We start from the raw sequence: 19,455 nt of genomic DNA on the forward strand, positions 1-19,455 counted from the left end.
CTGTCTGCATGTGAGCCAGAAGCTGAGAGAAACCTGCAGATGTGTCAGGTATAATCACACACATCTCTGCAGTTAGATCAGGCAAGCAGAGAGCGGCATCACACTGGTAACCATTACACATCACACTGGCAATTCTCCCTTAAGTCATGCTGCTGCAGTGCAGTATAGCGCAACCTCCACAAGGAGGAGCTTGAGAGGGAGTAAGACTGAACACAGAGAGCAGCAGCACAGACTCCACCAAGTGGCGAGAGAGTGGTCAGACAAGCCGAGTCAAGAAATCGTTAGAAGCAGAAGTACCAATAGTAGCAGCAGTATATGTGGTCAGGAACAAGCCAGGGGGTTCAGCAACGGTCAGAAGCGGATAAGACAAAGACAGAAGGCAGAAGCGAGTCTGAATACGAGCCAAGTCAAAAACCAGAGAATCAAGCCAACAAACAGGGAAACACTGGGAAAAGGGCAGACAGAGGGAGTCAACAGACACGAGGCAAGTCAGGGATCACAGCAGGACAGATCAAGAGCTACCAGAGCCAGGTTCACATGCCGAAGGCAAAACTATAGCTGACACCTCCAGCAGGATGCATCGGAGCTAAATAGCACACCCTTGACATGATCCGCCCGGAAAAAAAGGCAGACAGGATTAAACCCTGGAACTGATCATGACATGTATATGTAAAATAAGCTCTGGGGGCACAGTTATCTCCTCCCCAGAGCCCTGAAAAGGTCATTTATACAGTGGGGCAAAAAAGTATTTAGTCAGTCAGCAATAGTGCAAGTTCCACCACTTAAAAAGATGAGAGGCGTCTGTAATTTACATCATAGGTAGACCTCAACTATGGGAGACAAACTGAGAAAAAAAAATCCAGAAAATCACATTGTCTGTTTTTTTTAACAATTTATTTGCATATTATGGTGGAAAATAAGTATTTGGTCAGAAACAAACAATCAAGATTTCTGGCTCTCACAGACCTGTAACTTCTTCTTTAAGAGTCTCCTCTTTCTTCCACTCATTACCTGTAGTAATGGCACCTGTTTAAACTTGTTATCAGTATAAAAAGACACCTGTGCACACCCTCAAACAGTCTGACTCCAAACTCCACTATGGTGAAGACCAAAGAGCTGTCAAAGGACACCAGAAACAAAATTGTAGCCCTGCACCAAGCTGGGAAGACTGAATCTGCAATAGCCAACCAGCTTGGAGTGAAGAAATCAACAGTGGGAGCAATAATTAGAAAATGGAAGACATACAAGACCACTGATAATCTCCCTCGATCTGGGGCTCCACGCAAAATCCCACCCCATGGGGTCAGAATGATCACAAGAACGGTGAGCAAAAATCCCAGAACCACGCGGGGGGACCTAGTGAATGAACTGCAGAGAGCTGGGACCAATGTAACAAGGCCTACCATAAGTAACACACTACGCCACCATGGACTCAGATCCTGCAGTGCCAGACGTGTCCCACTGCTTAAGCCAGTACATGTCCGGGCCCGTCTGAAGTTTGCTAGAGAGCATTTGGATGATCCAGAGGAGTTTTGGGAGAATGTCCTATGGTCTGATGAAACCAAACTGGAACTGTTTGGTAGAAACACAACTTGTCGTGTTTGGAGGAAAAAGAATACTGAGTTGCATCCATCAAACACCATACCTACTGTAAAGCATGGTGGTGGAAACATCATGCTTTGGGGCTGTTTCTCTGCAAAGGGGCCAGGACGACTGATCCGGGTACATGAAAGAATGAATGGGGCCATGTATCATGAGATTTTGAGTGCAAACCTCCTTCCATCAGCAAGGGCATTGAAGATGAAACATGGCTGGGTCTTTCAACATGACAATGATCCAAAGCACACCGCCAGGGCAACGAAGGAGTGGCTTCGTAAGAAGCATTTCAAGGTCCTGGAGTGGCCTAGCCAGTCTCCAGATCTCAACCCTATAGAAAACATTTGGAGGGAGTTGAAAGTCCGTGTTGCCAAGCGAAAAGCCAAAAACATCACTGCTCTAGAGGAGATCTGCATGGAGGAATGGGCCAACATACCAACAACAGTGTGTGGCAACCTTGTGAAGACTTACAGAAAACGTTTGACCTCTGTCATTGCCAACAAAGGATATATTACAAAGTATTGAGATGAAATTTTGTTTCTAACCAAATACTTATTTTCCACCATAATATGCAAATAAATTGTTAAAAAAACAGACAATGTGATTTTCTGGATTTTTTTTTCTCAGTTTGTCTCCCATAGTTGAGGTCTACCTGTGATGTAAATTACAGACGCCTCTCATCTTTTTAAGTGGTGGAACTTGCACTATTGCTGACTGACTAAATACTTTTTTGCCCCACTGTATATATAGTGATAAAAGATGATTTCTCAGCAACAACACAACTGATATGAGACACACGGAAAGGACTTATCAGCAGTCTATAGACTTTATGCCCATATTAATAGTTTAGATAGGTCACATGAGGTGACAGATTCTCTTTAGTAACAGAGCAGACATTACTGTAGGAACTGTATTCATATATACCTAACCCATATTGTCACCTTGTTATCCCAGAAAGATAACATTTTTAGGAATAACACAGAGGGCAAGCAAAATAAAAGATTAACATAATTTGGTATTTTAGTTATTTTTTTCTTTCCAAATGATGTGCTCTAACAACTATTAGGGCCTCTATTCCGTAGAACCAGGAAAGAAGTATAGTACTTTAGTGTAGATATATAAATGGTGTATAATGTATTATACAAATGCCGACAATGCTAACACACATCTGCATAACAGTAATTATTCTTTTGTTCTTTCTCCTCTTTTATTTATTTTTTTAACTATTATTTGTCACATACTATACTTTTAAATCCAAATAGAGATAAAAATATTTTAACCAAACCTAGACACATTGAGATAGCTTACATGAAAGAGTCGGGAGTAGAATCTGCTCCGCAATATAAACTTATTAAAGATATATCATTCTAGCACTGCATATAGTAACATCAATAAGAAATGCTAAAAAAGAAACATATTCTTTACTATATAGCACAGTAAAAAGTAGAATTTATTTACATTTGTAATACGTTAAAATACCTGCTACACATGAATGTTATAGAGATTTGTATATGTACGCACCCAGCAATTATGTATTAATGGTATACTAAATCCCAAATAACACTAGTAAAGAGTATTTTTATACTGTTGGAGACTGTCTTTCTTTTTGTAAATTGGTTGCCCAAGTTTTGTTTTTTTTAGTTTTTTTTTTTTCAGAATAAAAGGAAGAGGATGTGCACTGCAAATGCTAGTCATCACACGCTTTTCACCAAATTGTGGTACTTTGAACGTGCAGTTGTAAGTATATTACACAGAATAATTAGGTGCATAAACTCTGCAGTAGTGCTAGCCTATTACTCAACTTTTCCAGACACAGGAATGGCAAATCTGATCAGTTATTAAATTAAATAGGGCTGGGTCAATGTATGACTGCATCCTGAAGAAAATTTGCCATTTGGGAGTCTGTGAGAAAGACACATTGCCCAGGTGGTGTAGCCATATTGAACACAGATCTCATTTTGAAAAACTGTATAAAGTGTGCATTCAATGAAGGAATAAAAGATTTATTGATTAGATGTAATTATTGTGTACAAAGGTTCGGTCTCACTGATATAGCATAGGACAGCATTGTTCTTACTGTCCGCAGCTCTTATATGAATTCATTATACATTAAAGGGAATGTGTCATTAACCATTTTTTTTAACAGTTTGTAAAGTATTAATGTTTTAGTTTTTTTAAAAAAATGAAAACATTTTTTAATGGTATAAAATATGAAAAAAGAATGTAAAACATTTTGAGATTTTCTACTTTTAATCTTTAAGGGGAGCAGTTACTGAAATTTGCCATGAAAATCCTGTGTACCGCTAGCTTACATTACAACTGCAGTAAATGTGGGCTGGATCTGCTCACATGTGTGACGTCTCCTCCTTTTCTAGGCGTTTGCAAAAGGATAAGGAAGGATGAAATTTAGGATCACAGTGCGGAGACACTGTAGCGTCATTACTCCTGAAGGCGCCAGTAATGGTGAAACATTTTGGGGAGGCGACAAATGGTTAAGAATTTTAATGAGCATTAGTCTGTCCGTGGTTGAATACTAAAGCAATGAGTGTTAGGTCAGATTACTGATCCTTGGTATGTGCATTCAGATTCAGTAGCCTAGTTAGTGCAAAAAGTATACAAGTGATAGACTGATAGACAGATAGACGATATATAGGGAATTAGAATAATCCCATAATGCTATCCAGTTAAGGTACCGTCACACTCAGCAACTTTACAACGAGAACGACAACAATCCGTGACGTTGCAGCGTCCTGGATAGCGATCTCGTTGTGTTTGACACGCAGCAGCGATCTGGATCCCGCTGTGCCATCGCTGGTCGGAGCTAGAAGTCCAGAACTTTATTTGTTCGTCAGGTCGGCGTGTATCGTCATGTTTGACATCAAAAGCAAAGATGCCAGCAATGTTTTACATGGAGCTAACAACCAGCAAGAACGATAAGTGAGTCGCCGTTACGTCACTGGATCGCTCCTGCATCGTTCTGGAGTTACTGTGTTTGACGTCTCTACAGCGACCTAAACAGCGACGCTCCAGCGATCGGCTCGCTGTCTATATCGCTGCAGCGTCGCTGAGTGTGACGGTACCTTTAGAATATTCTCAGTGTGAGGTGTCACTCATACCAATCAGTGTTAATGCCTTGCTAGGGCAACAGCAATACAAAGTGATGGCCAGATAGCGGAATTATAAAGTATTATTAATGTTATCCAGTTAAAATATACACTCAGTGTGAGGTGTTACTTATACCTAAATTGGCTTATCTCATCCGGTTAAAAAGTCAGAATTATATTAGTAGCTTATTTAAAAGGAAACAAATCAAGTTCTCGGTCACCAAAAAATAGAACAATGGCATCTACTAGAAAAATAAGGTATTCATATAAGTACACAAACAAGATGCTACATACCGTATATACTCTAGTATAAACCAACCCGAGTATAAGCTGAGGCATCTAATTTTGCCAAGGAAAACTGGTTAAGCTTATTGACTCAAGTATAAGCCGGCTATGTATTGTCCCCTCATCCCTATCCCGGTACGCGTGGTTCCCCCCGTCCTGCGCTGTGTGGCTCCCCCTGTTGTATGCATGGCTCCCCCCCCCCCATCCCATCTTGTATGCATGGCTTGGCTCCCCTCGTCCCATCCTTGTATGTATGGCTCCCCCGTCCCATCCTTGTATGCATGGCTCCCCTGGTCCCATCCTTGCATGCATGGCTCCCCCGGTCCCATCCTTGTATGCATGGCTCCCCCGGTCCCATCCTTGTATGCATTGCTCCCCCGGTCCCATCCTTGTATGCATGGCTCCCCCATCATACTCACCCTCCTCGCGCCATCACTGAACGTCCCTGCATCTCCATTGTCCCGGCGTGGCAGCTTCTTCCTGTGCTGAGTGGTCATGTGGTACCGCTCATTAAGGTCATGAATATGCGCTCCATGCCTATGGGAGTAGAGTTGCGCACATACTCATTACCTTAATGAGCGGTACCACCTGACCGCTGAGCACAGGAACAGGAAAGAGCTGCTGGTGCCGGGTCGGAGATGCAGGGATGGAGATGCAGTGACGGAGGGTGAGTATTGATGTCTTCGGGAAGCCGGCGGCTGCAGCTGTCACGGTGCTACAGCTGCCGGCTCCCCCTTCCCCGCCATCTTTCTGAACCTTGACTCGTGTATAAGCCGAGGGGGCGTTTTCAGCACAAAAAAAGTGCTGAAAATCTCGGCTTATACACAAGTACTGTATATACAGTAAATTAGATACCCAGGGCTTTAATTTAAATGATTTATTTAGAGCAAGTGGGGAGGGAGGCAGAAAAGGCCTATCCTTTCCCTTATTTTATTCCCCATTGGCACCCCTGCCGTGCTGCAGAGATTGGTACCCTAGATGCATACAAGCTTGTGGCACCCCGTTCACTGTAGTCTTTCCCTAGTTTGCCCTGTATGACCCTAGGAACAAAATGTGATCAAAAAGACGAATGTAAATAAAAATGGTACCGCTGAAAATGTCATCTTGTCCCCCCAAAAAGAAGCCACCATACAGCTCCATCAGTGGAGAAATAAAAAAGCTTTAGCTCTCAGAATACATTGATGGAAAAATGATTATTTTTTTCTATAAAATAGCTTTTATTGTGTAAAAGCGGCAAAACATTAAAAAAATCTGTAAATGTGATATTATTGTAATCGTATTGAAAGTGAAAGGCATAAAAAACAAAACAAAAAACATTTCCTGAATTGCTTTTTTGTTTTTGTTCATTTTGCCTCACAAAAATCGGAATAGAAAGCAAGCAGAAAATGTCATGTGCCTGAAAATAGTGCCAATAAAAGTGTCAACTCGTCCAGCAAAAAACAAGTCCTTACATGACTGTTGGCATAAATATAGAAAAATTATAGAAAAAAAAATACAATGAGACTTACTGGTAATTTGGTTTCTAATAACTCTCCACAACAGCACCATAGGAGGAGGATGTAACCCCACCCTTATAGGGACAGGAAACAGAAAAAGGTCAAATATCCCCTCGAACATCCTCTATTCAGTGTTTTTCCAAAGGACCACAAGAGTATGAATGCTTCAAATTATATTTATCACCCGATTTAAAGTAATGCATGAAATAATTGAGCAAGGGGAGGGAATTAGCTGTGCTGTCGTGGAGGGTTATTAGAAACTGAATTACCGGTAATTCTAATTCTATTTTCTCCAATAACCCTCTACGACAGCACCACAGGAGGAATACAAAGACTAATGTTAGCAAGGGACAATAGCCTAGAAAACTTTTTTCCCAAAGTCCAAATCTTTAATGGACATTAAGTTTAGCCTATAATGTTTGGAGGACCGAGGACCAGGTAGCAGCTCTGCAGATCTGCTCAATGGAAACGCTGGCTTTCAGCCAAGGAGACCAACACTGCTCTAGTGGAGTGAGCTGTAAGTTTTTCTGGAGGCGAGAGGTTCTGGCTTTGCTATGCCTCGATAATCGTTTTTTTTATCCAGTTGGCAATATTGCTTTGTGATGTTTCTTTCCTTTCTTCTGGCCGTAGAGCTGGATAAAGATTCTGATCTCTCCTCCAAGGTTTTGTTTTTTGGAGCTAGTGAAGAACCACTCTTCGTACATCCAGGGAATGGGAGTCTTCCTCTTTCTTATTTGCCGGATTTTGGTAGGAGGGAAGAATTATCTCCTGTAACCTGTGGAACTCTGAGACTACTTTGGGCAGGAAGGATGGGTCAAGTCGAAGAACAAGTCTGTCATACAGGACTCTCAAATATCGTTCATTGATTGAGAGGGCCTGAAGTTCACTGACTCTTCTGGCTGTAGGGATCACTCCCAGTAAGGCTGTTTTCCAAGATAGTTTGTCCAGTTCTATCGAGGATAAGGGTTCAAATAGTGGTAGTGTCAGACCTTTTAGGATGATATTAAGGTCTCAGGAGGGGACCAGGTTGATCAATCTAGGAAGAAGACGGGAAGCCCCGGTCATGAACCTTTTTATCCAGCCAGGTCAGCCAGGCTCTGGTCAAAATATGAACTTAAGGCTGCCACCTGAACCTTGAGGATGCTAGGTCTGAAGTCCTTTTCCAGACCTTCTTGTAGGAAGTCTAGGATCTGTTCGACGTCCTGGTGACGGGTGTATGGAGAATATGGAGAACTAGGTGCACACCATGACACGAAGGTTTTCCATATTTTATGATGTATGGTATTTGTCACCATCTTTCTACTCTTCTGGAGGGTCTGAATGATTATATCTGAGAGGTCTTTCGTTTTTAAAATTGTGAATTCACAAACCAGCCAGACAGACATAGGCTTCCGGGGTCTGGGAGGTAGATTGGACCCTGGTGAAGAAGGTTTTTGATTGGTGGGAGAATCAGGGGACCTTCTACAATCCGGTTGTTCAGGGCGCCAAACCAGCTTCTCTTCAGCCAGAGAGGTGCTATTAGGAATACCTTGACCCTTTCAGTTCTTATATTCTGTAGTGCTATTGGTAGAATCGGAACCAGAGGAAAGGCATATGCAAGTTTGAATCTCCATGGGTGGGCAAATGCATCTATGCCTAGACAGGTATTGTCTGGGTTCAGGGAGAAATGTTGATCCACTTTTGCGTTTTGGTGTCCTGTAAAAAGATCTGCTTCTGAGTAACCCTACCTTCTGGTTAGCATCTGGAAGACATTCTGAATTTAAACCCTATTCACCTGGATGAATATCTCTCCTGCTCACAAAATCGTCTTGGATGTTGACTGAGCCTCTTATGTGGAGAGCCGATAGAGAGAGGTGTTCTTCTGCCCAAAAGAATATTCTTGCTGAGATTGTTTTCAGGTCTTCGTGCTTCCCTGATGGCAGAGGTGAGCGATCATAGTCATGATGTCCTAGTAGACTCTTATGTGAGTGCTCAGAATCATTGATGTTACTGATTTGAGAACTTCATCTAACCCCTTCAGCTCCCTGAAATTGGAGGATTGCTGGCTGATTTCTCTTGTCCAGAGTTCCTAGAAGAAAGTTTTGGAGACTATAAGGCTAGGTTCTCATTGCGTTAATGGGACCGCGCTAACGGACAGCGTTGCACGGCGAAATTAACGCTGTGCAACGCGTCCGTTAGTGCGCCCATTAACAGCAATGGGGACGCGCATCACTAGCGCGTGCCATTTTCGGCACGCGCTAGCGATGTGCCAGTTTTTTGTGGTGCGCCGCGGACGCTGCTTGCAACGTCTGAGGCACGCCCGCGATCCGTTCCCCGCTCTCGCAGATCAGAGATCTGCGAGAGCGGGGACGTTTAACGCGACCCCGCTCTAGGTCCCCGCTCTAGCTTTAGCGCTAGGCGCTAAACGGATTGCACTAACGCAATCTGAACCTAGCCTTACCCTCAATCCTCTTTTGCTGGCATCCACTGTTACAGTTATTAGAGGGTTCTGGATGCAGGGGACTCCTCTCTTTAGGTTCCCTGGACTGAGACACCGGGTTAGAGGTGTTTACCCAAGTAGGTACTAAGGTACTAGAATTTTTATGTTCAGTGAATTTGAGGATCTGTCCCAGTTTGCAAGGATATAGGTTTCAAAACTCTGGTATGTGCTTGGGCCCAGGTTACCGCTTGGATGCATGACGTCATGGAGCCATAGACTGACATTGCAAATTTTACTGTTACTATTTCTTGGCTTCGCAGGATTGCTATCCTGGATTTTAATTGGATCTGTTTTTCTTTTTGGTAAGAAGGATGTTTGTTTGTGAGATTCTAGTAGAACACCTAGGAATGTCTTTGTTGTAGAGGGAACCATGTCTGATTTCTGAAGTTCTACCAGCCATCCCAGGGATGTTAGAATCTAGATTGTACTTTGCAGACGTTCTCAGAGTAAATGTACAGAAAGATCCACAAGCAGGAAATCGTCGAGTGCAAGATTATACAAATATTTTCTCTCCTGATGGAAGCTATGACTTCTGCCATGATCTTTGTGAAGATTTGACGAGCCAGTGATATTCCGAATGGGAAGACATTGAATTGGTAATACAATACTTGTCTTCTTTGGGTATCCGCGAACCTTGAAAATTTTCAATTGGTTGGATAGATGAGGACATGATAATTGTCATGATGATGTCCTGTCCTTTCGGGGGACCGTCGAGTTAATGGACTCCATCTTGAACTTCTCTATACGATGTATTGGTTGTTATTATTTTAGCACCATTTATTCCATGGCGCTTTGCAAGTAAAAAGGGGGTGTACCTAACAAAAAAACAAGTACAATTATCTTGAACGAGTCACAGACTGCCTCGGAAACAGCATTTTTAATGTCACCACTCAAGTGTTCTATTGGCTAAAAAGTCGGGGGATTGGGCTAGCCACTCCATAACCTTAATTTTGTTTGACTAGAACCAAGATTTTGCTTGTTTAGTGGTGTGTTTAGGGTCATTGTGTTGTTGAAACACCTATTTCAAGGGCATATCCTCTTCAGCATAAGGCAACATGACCTCTTCAAGTATTTTAATATATGCAAACTGGTCCATGATCTCTGGTATGTGGTAAATAGGTTCGGCACCACAGTAAGAAAAACATGCGCATATCATGATGCTTGCACCACCATGTTTCACTGTCTTCAGAGTGTACTGTGACTTGAATGCAGAGTTTGGGGGTCGTCTGACGAACTGTCTTCTGCCCTTGGACTCAAAAAGAACAATTTTACTTTCTGAGCCTTTGCCATTCTGGCTATTCTTCCATCCAATGGTAGTCTTCCGTTTTCTTCCACATCTCTCTGGTTTGGCTTTCTATTTTAAAGCATTGGAGATAATTTTAGCTGAACAGCCTATCATTGTCTGCACTTCTTTGATGTGAATACTTTTCTGCCCAATGATGACAGAAGTATTCTAGGAGTGATACCTTTATTGGCTAACCAGAAAATAATATGTTTGCAAGCTTTCAGAGCACAGTAGCTCCTTCTTCAGGCAGATTACAAATAGATTAATAAGAAAAAAGCACAACAGTTAAGGAATACTACAGAAGGACATTTGTTCAGGGGGTGGTAGGTGTGATGCCTCCTAAAGATAAGCCAAAGAAATCAAATTAGGCATTTTCTTACTGCACTTCTTTAACCCCTTCCCGACCCATGACGCCACGTAGGCGTCATGAAAGTCGGTGCCATTCCGACCCATGACGCCTATGTGGCGTCATGGAAAGATCGCGTCCCTGCAGGCCGGGTGAAAGGGTTAACTCCCATTTCACCCGATCTGCAGGGACAGGGGGAGTGGTAGTTTAGCCCAGGGGGGGTGGCTTCACCCCCTCGTGGCTACGATCGCTCTGATTGGCTGTTGAAAGTGAAACTGCCAATCAGAGCGATTTGTAATATTTCACCTATTATAACGGGTGAAATATTACAATCCAGCCATGGCCGATGCTAAAATATCATCGGCCATGGCTGGAAATACTAATGTGCCCCCACCCCACCCCACCGATCGCCCCTCCAGCCCCCCGATCTGGCCGGTACACTGCTCCGGCTCCCCTCCGTCCAGTGCTCCGCTCCCCCCCCGTGCTCTTGTTCGCTCCCCCCGTGCTCCAATCACCCCCCCGTGCTCCGATCACCCCCCCTGCACTCCGATCCACCCCCCCCGGTGCTCCGTTCCACCCCCCCGTGCTCCATTCCAGCCCCCCCCGTGCTCCATTCCAGCCCCCCGTGCTCCGTTCCACGCCCCCCGTTCTCCGTTCCACCCCTCCCGCGCACCGATTCCCCCCCCCCATGCTCCGATCCCCCCCCGTGGTCCCCCCCACCCCATCATACTTACCGATCCAGCCGGGGTCCCGTCCGTCTTCTCCCTGGGCGCCGCCATCTGCGGCCGGCAGATTCGTTCCAAAGTGCATTTTGATCACTGAGATAGATTATATCTCAGTGATCAAAATAAAAAAAATAATAAATGACCCCCCCCCTTTGTCACCCCCATAGGTAGGGACAATAAAAAAATAAAGAAATTTTTTTTTTCCACTAATGTTAGAATAGGGTTAGGGTTAGGGGTAGGGCTAGGGTTAGGGCTAGGGTTAGGGTTAGGGGTAGGGTTAGGGGTAGGGCTAGGGTTAGGGTTTCGGTATGTGCACACGTATTCTGTTCCTCTGCGGATTTTTCCGCTGCGGATTTGATAAATCCGCAGTGCTAAACCGCTGCGGATTTATGGCGGATTTACCGCGTTTTTTTCTGCGCATTTCACTGCGGTTTTACAACTGCGATTTTCTATTGGAGCAGTTGTAAAACCGCTGCGGAATCCGCACAAAGAAGTGACATGCTGCGGAATGTAAACCGCTGCGTTTCCGTGCAGTTTTTCCGCAGCATGTGTACAGCGATTTTTGTTTCCCATAGGTTTACATTGAACTGTAAACTCATGGGAAACTGCTGCGGATCCGCAGCGTTTTCCGCAGCGTGTGCACATACCTTTAGAATTAGGCTATGTGCACACGGTGCGGATTTGGCTGCGGATCCGCAGCAGTGTTCCATCAGGTTTACAGTACCATGTAAACATATGAAAAACCAAATCCGCTGTGCCCATGGTGCGGAAAATACCGCGCGGAAACGCTGCGTTGTATTTTCCGCAGCATGTCAATTCTTTGTGCGGATTCCGCAGCGTTTTACACCTGTTCCTCAATAGGAATCCGCAGGTGAAATCCGCACAAAAAACACTGGAAATCCGTGGAAAATCCGCAGGTAAAACGCAGTGCCTTTTACCCGTGGATTTTTCAAAAATGGTGCGGAAATATCTCACACGAATCCGCAACGTGGGCACATAGCCTTAGGGTTAGGGTTGGAATTAGGGTTGTGGTTAGGGTTAGGGGTGTGTTGGGGTTAGGGTTGTGGTTAGGGGTGTGTTGCGGTTAGGGTTGTGATTAGGGTTATGGCTACAGTTGGGATTAGAGTTAGGGGTGTGTTGGGGTTAGTGTTGGAGGTAGAATTGAGGGGTTACCACTGTTTAGGCACATCAGGGGTCTCCAAACGCAACATGGCGCCACCATTGATTCCAGCCAATCTCGTATTCAAAAAGTCAAATGGTGCTCCCTCACTTCCGAGCCCCGACGTGTGCCCAAACAGTGGTTTACCCCCACATATGGGGTATCAGCGTACTCAGGAGAAACTGGACAACAATTACTGGGGTCCAATTTCTCCTGTTACCCTTGTGAATCTAAAAAAATGCTTGCTAAAACAATTTTTGAGGAAAGAAAAATGATTTTTTATTTTCACGGCTCTGCGTTGTAAACGTCTGTGAAGCACTTGGGGGTTCAAAGTGCTCACCACATATCTAGATAAGTTCCTTGGGGGGTCTAGTTTCTAAAATGGGGTCACTTGTGGGGGTTTCTACTGTTCAGGAACACCAGGGGCTCTGCAAACGCAACGTGACACCCGCAGACCATTCCATCAAAGTCTGCATTTCAAAAGTCACTACTTCCCTTCTGAGCCCCGACGTGTGCCCAAACAGTGGTTTACCCCCACTCATGGGGTATCAGCGTACTCAGGAGAAACTGGACAACAACTTTTGGGGTCCAATTTCTCCTGTAACCCTTAGGAAAATAAAAAATTCTGGGCTAAATAATTATTTTTGAGGAAAGAAAACGTATTTATTATTTTCACGGCTCTGCATTATAAACTTCTATGAAGCGCTTGGGGGTTCAAAGTGCTCACCACACATCTAGATAAGTTCCTTTCGGGGTCTAGTTTCCAAAATGGGGTCACTTGTGGGGGGTTTCTACTGTTAAGCCACATCAGGGGCTCTGCAAACGCAACGTGACGCCCACAGAGCATTCCATCAAAGTCTGCATTTCAAAACGTCACTACTTCACTTCCGAGCCCCGGCATGTGCCCAAACAGTGATTTACCCCCACATATGGGGTATCAGCGTACTCAGGAGAAACTGGACAACAACTTTTGGGGTCAAATTTCTCCTGTTACCCTTGGGAAAATAAAAAATTGCAGGCTAAAAGATCATTTTTGAGAAAATATTTTTTTTTTTTTATTTTCATGGCTCTGCGTTATAAACTTCTGTGAAGCACTTGGGGGTTCAAAGTCCTCACCACACATCTAGATTAGTTCCTTTGGGGGTCTAGTTTCTAAAATGGTGTCATTTCTGGGGGATCTCCAATGTTTAGGCACACAGGGGCTCTCCAAACGTGACATGGTGTCCGCTAATGATTGGAGCTAATTTTCCATTTAAAAAGCCAAATGGCGTGCCATCCCTTCCGAGCCCTGCCGTGCGCCCAAACAGTGGTTTACCCCCACATATGGGGTATCAGCGTACTCAGGACAAACTGGACAACAATATTTGGGGTCCAATTTCTCCCATTATCCTTGGCAAAATAGGAAATTCCAGGCTAAAAAATCATTTTTGAGGAAAGAAAAATTATTTTTTATTTTCATGGCTCTGCGTTATAAACTTCTGTGAAGCACCTGGGGGTTTAAAGTGCTCAATATGCATCTAAATAAGTTCCTTGGGGGGTCTAGTTTCCAAAATGGGGTCACTTGTGGGGGAGCGCCAATGTTTAGGCACACAGGAGCTATCCAAACGCGACATGGTGTCCGCTAACGATGGAAATAATTTTTTTTTCAAAAAGTCAAATGGCGCTCCTTCCCTTCCGAGCCTTACCATGTGCCCAAACAGTGGTTTACCCCCACATGTGAGGTATCAGTGTACTCAGGAGAAATTGCCCAACACATTTTAGGATCCATTTTATCCTGTTGCACATGTGAAAATGAAAAAATTGAGGCTAAAAGAATTTTTTTGTGAAAAAAAAGTACTTTTTCATTTTTACGGATCAATTTGTGAAGCACCTGGGGGTTCAAAGTGCTCACTATGCATCTAGATAAGTTCCTTGGGGCGTCTAGTTTCCAAAATGGGGTCACTTGTGGGGGAGCTCCAATTTTTAGGCACACGGGGGCTCTCCAAACGTGACATGGTGTCCGCTAAAGAGTGGAGCCAATTTTTGATTCAAAAAGTCAAATGGCGCGCCTTCCCTTCCGAGCCCTGCCGAGTGCCCAAACAGTGGTTTACCCCCACATATGAGGTATCGGCGTACTCTGGAGAAATTGCCCAACAAATTTTATGATCCATTTTATCCTACTGCCCATGTGAAAATGAAAAAATTGAGGCGAAAAGAATTTTTTTGTGAAAAAAAAGTACTTTTTCATTTTTACAGATCAATTTGTGAAGCACCTGAGGGTTTAAAGTGCTCACTAGGCATCTAAATAAGTTCCTTGGGGGGTCTAGTTTCCAAAATGGGGTCACTTGTGGGGGAGCGCCAATGTTTAGGCACACAGGAGCTATCCAAACGCGACATGGTGTCCGCTAACGATGGAAATAATTTTTCATTCAAAAAGTCAAATGGCGCTCCTTCCCTTCCGAGCCTTACCATGTGCCCAAACAGTGGTTTACCCCCACATGTGAGGTATCAGTGTACTCAGGAGAAATTGCCCAACACATTTTAGGATCCATTTTATCCTGTTGCACATGTGAAAATGAAAAAATTGAGGCTAAAAGAATTTTTTTGTGAAAAAAAAAGTACTTTTTCATTTTTACGGATCAATTTGTGAAGCACCTGGGGGTTCAAAGTGCTCACTATGCATCTAGATAAGTTCCTTGGGGCGTCTAGTTTCCAAAATGGGGTCACTTGTGGGGGAGCTCCAATTTTTAGGCACACGGGGGCTCTCCAAACGTGACATGGTGTCCGCTAAAGAGTGGAGCCAATTTTTGATTCAAAAAGTCAAATGGCGCTCCTTCCCTTCCAAGCCCTGCCGTGCGCCCAAACAGTGGTTTACCCCCACATATGAGGTATCAGCGTACTCAGGACAAATTGGACAACAACTTTCGTGGTTCAGTTTCTCCTTTTACCATTGGGAAAATAAAAAAATTGTTGCTAAAAGATAATTTTTGTGACTAAAAAGTTAAATGTTCATTTTTTCCTTCCATGTTGCTTCTGCTGCTGTGAAGCACCTGAAGGGTTAATAAACTTCTTGAATGTGGTTTTGAGTACCTTGAGGGGTGCAGTTTTTAGAATGGTGTCACTTTTGGGTATTTTCAGCCATATAGACCCCTCAAACTGACTTCAAATGTGAGGTGGTCCCTAAAAAAAATGGTTTTGTAAATTTCGTTGTAAAAATGACAAATCGCTGGTCAAATTTTAACCCTTATAACTTCCTAACAAAAAAAAATTTTGTTTCCAAAATTGTGCTGATGTAAAGTAAACATGTGGGAAATGTTATTTATTAACTATTTTGTGTCACATATCTCTCTGGTTTAACAGAATAAAAATTCAAAATGTGAAAATTGCGAAATTTTCAAAATTTTCGCCAAATTTCCGTTTTTATCACAAATAAACGCAGAATTTATTGACCTAAATTTACCACTAACATGAAGCCCAATATGTCACGAAAAAACAATCTCAGAACCGCTAGGATCCGTTGAAGCGTTCCTGAGTTATTACCTCATAACGGGACACTGGTCAGAATTGCAAAAAACGGCAAGGTCTTTAAGGTCAAAATAGGCTGGGTCATGAAGGGGTTAAAAGTTTTACCCTCTCCAATCAATTTTTTAATCAAAGTACGCTGTTCTTCTGAACAATGTCTCAAATGACCCATATTTCTCAGTCTTTCAAGGAGAAATGCATATACAACATGTCCTGGCTTCACCCTTAAGTAAGGGCCACCTGATTCACACCTGTTTCTTCACAGAATGGTTGACCTCACTAATTGAACTCCACACTGCTATTATTTTAAACACACTCCCTTTCAATAAATTATTCTAATACACAGACTCAAAAGCATGCAAATTAGAGATGGCTGAACCCGAACAGTAAAGTTCGGTGTCCGTATCGAACACCTACTGTTTGGGCATGGACACCAAACACGGACTTCACCAGGAAGTCTGTGTTACTGTTTGAGTTTGGCCTCCCAAACAGCACGCCAAACACTGCTTTTGACCGGCGAAAAAATCATCACCGCCGGTCAGACTGTCGCAGTTCCCATGCTGTGAAATAACAGCGTGAGCCTGCACCTGTGATCGGAGGTATAAAGTTTACATCTGGTCACTGATGTTGGCTGGTGGGACTACTGCTCCCATCAGCCGACGCCTGCTCCTTCTAATAACAGTGATAGCAGGAGCAGCTGTTGGGGGTATTTATCAGCCGCCACCTGCGCTGTAAATAAATAATGAGAAAAAAAAACTGTGTGGGCTCCCCTGTATTTTGATGACCAACCAGGCAAAACTGACAGCTGGGGGCTTCAACCCTCAGCTGTTAGCGTTAGCAAGGCTTGTTATCAAGAACAGAGGGGTCCCCACACTGTTGTTTTTATTTAAATAATTTAAAAAAATGGCGTGGGGTGCCCCCCATTTTTGACAACCAGCCTTGCTAAAGCAGACACCTGGGGGCTGGTATTCTTTCAAATAAAAGACTTTATACTTGCTGTGTGTTTATTTACAATATAATTATAGCATTAGTAATGGATAGGTGACTTATAAAAGCCTCTCCATTACTACGCCGTGGGCTTGATGTCACCTTACAATACAAAAGTGACATCAACCCCACAAATATGAACCCCACTTGCCACCACTACACGGCAAGTGGAAAGTGTTATGGAACTGCAACACAGAACTAGGATAGAATGGGAAAAACTGATGCTGCACTGAGACTAGTCTGATACCCTACGATGGAGCGGGCGACGCATTCCTTGCGAATAGACCCACAGACGACCCTAGGCTAATCTCGGTGAAGACCTATAGATAGGGGGAAGGAGGTCCCACAAAGATCTACGGACTGGGTATAAAAACAGGTCACCTCCTAATAGAAAACACAGAGACGGCTGCAGAAACCAACTGAAAACAGAAACTAAGGATAGCAGAACCGGGGCGTGGCCTGAGAGTCCATGTGAGCGGACGTGCGGCTGTGAGCTCCCGCCGCTGTATATTGTAAAATCCTGCAGAGCCGCTGCTGTTTGGTCCCTGCGGGGGCTTACTGGTTGCGGGGAGACTTGGAGAGGCCGGCGGTGCTGTTCGGTAGCGCTGGAACCGACGAACATGACCAGGAGACGGCAGAAGGACGCGGGAGCCGGGGATGCAGGCGCAATCCAAGATGGCGCCGACTTGAGGGAAAAGGCAGACAAGGAGAACGCCGCATGCAGAAAGCGCATGGAGGTAGCGGCAAAGCTCCAGCAGTTTGCGAGAGCGGAGGCCGCAGAGGAGGGAGCCGGAGCTGATACCGAAGAGGAGGAGGAGGAGGAGAGCCCAGCAGGAGAACATGAGGTACAACAGGGGAGAAAGGAGAGCAAAATGGCGGTGGCAGAAGGGGGACCCGAGGAAATGGCGCCAGAAGCTGAGCCTACCCTAAGAGACGTTTTTGCGCTAGTCTCTTCATGTAAACAATCTCTGACCATACAGATACAGGAGGTTAAGGGGGACACAGCCCAGATAAACGCAGCCATGCAGAAGATTGACAAACGTGTGGGGGAGGTAGAGGAGAGAGTGAGCACTGCAGAAGACCATATAGTGCAGCTGCAAAAAGCAGAGAAAAAGTTCACTCAAGCAATAGCTGAATTGGCTGCGAAAAATGAGGACCTTGAGAACAGGTCCAGAAGAAATAATATTCGCATAGTGGGCATCCCTGAAAAAGCTGAAGGGAGGAATCCAACGGAATATATTGAAAAATGGCTGTTAGAGACATTTGGAGATATGGCGCTAACAAAAGTGTTCGCGGTAGAAAGAGCGCATAGGGTCCCGCCGAAACCACCTGTCCCTGGAGCGAATCCCCGTACCATGCTCGCCAAAATTCTAAACTATAGAGACAGAGACATTATCCTGAGGAAGGCCAGAGACATGACGGATCTGACAGTTGAAGGTCAAAAGATTGCTATATACCCAGACTATTCTACTCTGGTGCAGAAACAACGGATGATGTTCACGGGTATCAAGAGACGGCTGAGGGAATTGGGTGTGCAGTATTCCATGATGTTCCCAGCAAGACTGAGGGTGGTGGCGTTTGATAAAATTCATTTTTTCCAGAAGCCGGAGGACGCTACCCAGTGGATCGATATTAATGCTAAAAAGCTTAAAGGAAAAGGAGACTGAAACTGTGGGAAGAGTCTGAAGTTGTTTACTTATCTGTCAGTTGGAAAAGAGTCATGTGATTGACAAGCCAAGGGGTTTGGGGGGGGAAGAAGGGAAAGGGATGGTGTAATGGCTGCTGGGAAAGGGGGAGGAAGGGTTTGCGACATATTTTAAGTTTATGCAGACTTCTTGTGTGTGCAAATAATTCTAAGTTAAAATGTTTTGAGAACGTTATTTTTCAAAATGTCTGAAATCCTGTTATGTACAGTGGTGGGAGGAGGGTTGGGAAGGTAATGCCAAACGGAGTGTTCGCTATGGGCGATGATGCCCCACACTTGGAAAGAGGTGGAATGGTTAGATGTGAGGGGGGAAGGGTGGGAGGGGGAGTTGGGAGGGGGAGGGTAGTTAGACAGCCTGAGCTCAAAATTGATGATACTTATAGTGAAGATGAGCCAAGTGATGGGGACCCGTTTTAAGATTTTGTGCTGGAATGTGAGAGGCCTAGGGAAGAAATCTAGACGTGCTGCGTGTTTGCAATATGCAAGAGACCAAAGGGCCTCAATGATATGCTTGCTGGAGACGCATTTGGTAAGGGAAAAAGTGGATGTTTTGAATAGACGATGGATCCAGAGGGGATATCATTCTACCTTCTCCACGTATGCAAGAGGAGTCTCAATCTTGGTTCCAGCGGGAGTTCAGTATGAGGAGGTGAAGGTATATGTGGACGTGGAGGGACAGTATGTACTATTACGGTGTATACTGTATGGAGTGATGCTGTGTGTTGCCGCGATGTATATTCCGCCTCCCTACTCTAGCAGGAAGATTAGAGAAGTAATGGAGCGAGTG

The 19,455-nt window shown here is 44.3% G+C and overlaps 1 protein-coding gene across 9 annotated transcripts in view; it reads left to right on the plus strand.

Annotated features, from left to right (window-relative positions):
* The window catches only part of RUFY2 (RUN and FYVE domain containing 2), a 192,566-nt gene that overhangs the window by 90,375 nt on the left and 82,736 nt on the right, over positions 1 to 19,455 (plus strand). For 6 of the 9 annotated variants that reach the window (XM_069753425.1, XM_069753424.1, XM_069753423.1 and 3 more), the window contains one exon: positions 2,859 to 3,616. The exons of 1 other annotated variant lie outside the window; for it this stretch is intronic. In XM_069753425.1, coding sequence (XP_069609526.1) covers positions 2,859 to 2,967 — 109 coding nt within the window. In that variant the 3' untranslated portion in view covers positions 2,968 to 3,616. Of the gene's footprint in view, positions 1 to 2,858; positions 3,617 to 19,455 lie in introns of those variants that run through there. 2 more of the 9 variants (XM_069753419.1, XM_069753420.1) reach the window with 1 other exon arrangement.

The sequence above is a fragment of the Ranitomeya imitator genome, chromosome 2 (genome assembly GCF_032444005.1).
Source record: "Ranitomeya imitator isolate aRanImi1 chromosome 2, aRanImi1.pri, whole genome shotgun sequence".
Taxonomy (NCBI): Eukaryota; Metazoa; Chordata; class Amphibia; order Anura; family Dendrobatidae; genus Ranitomeya; species Ranitomeya imitator.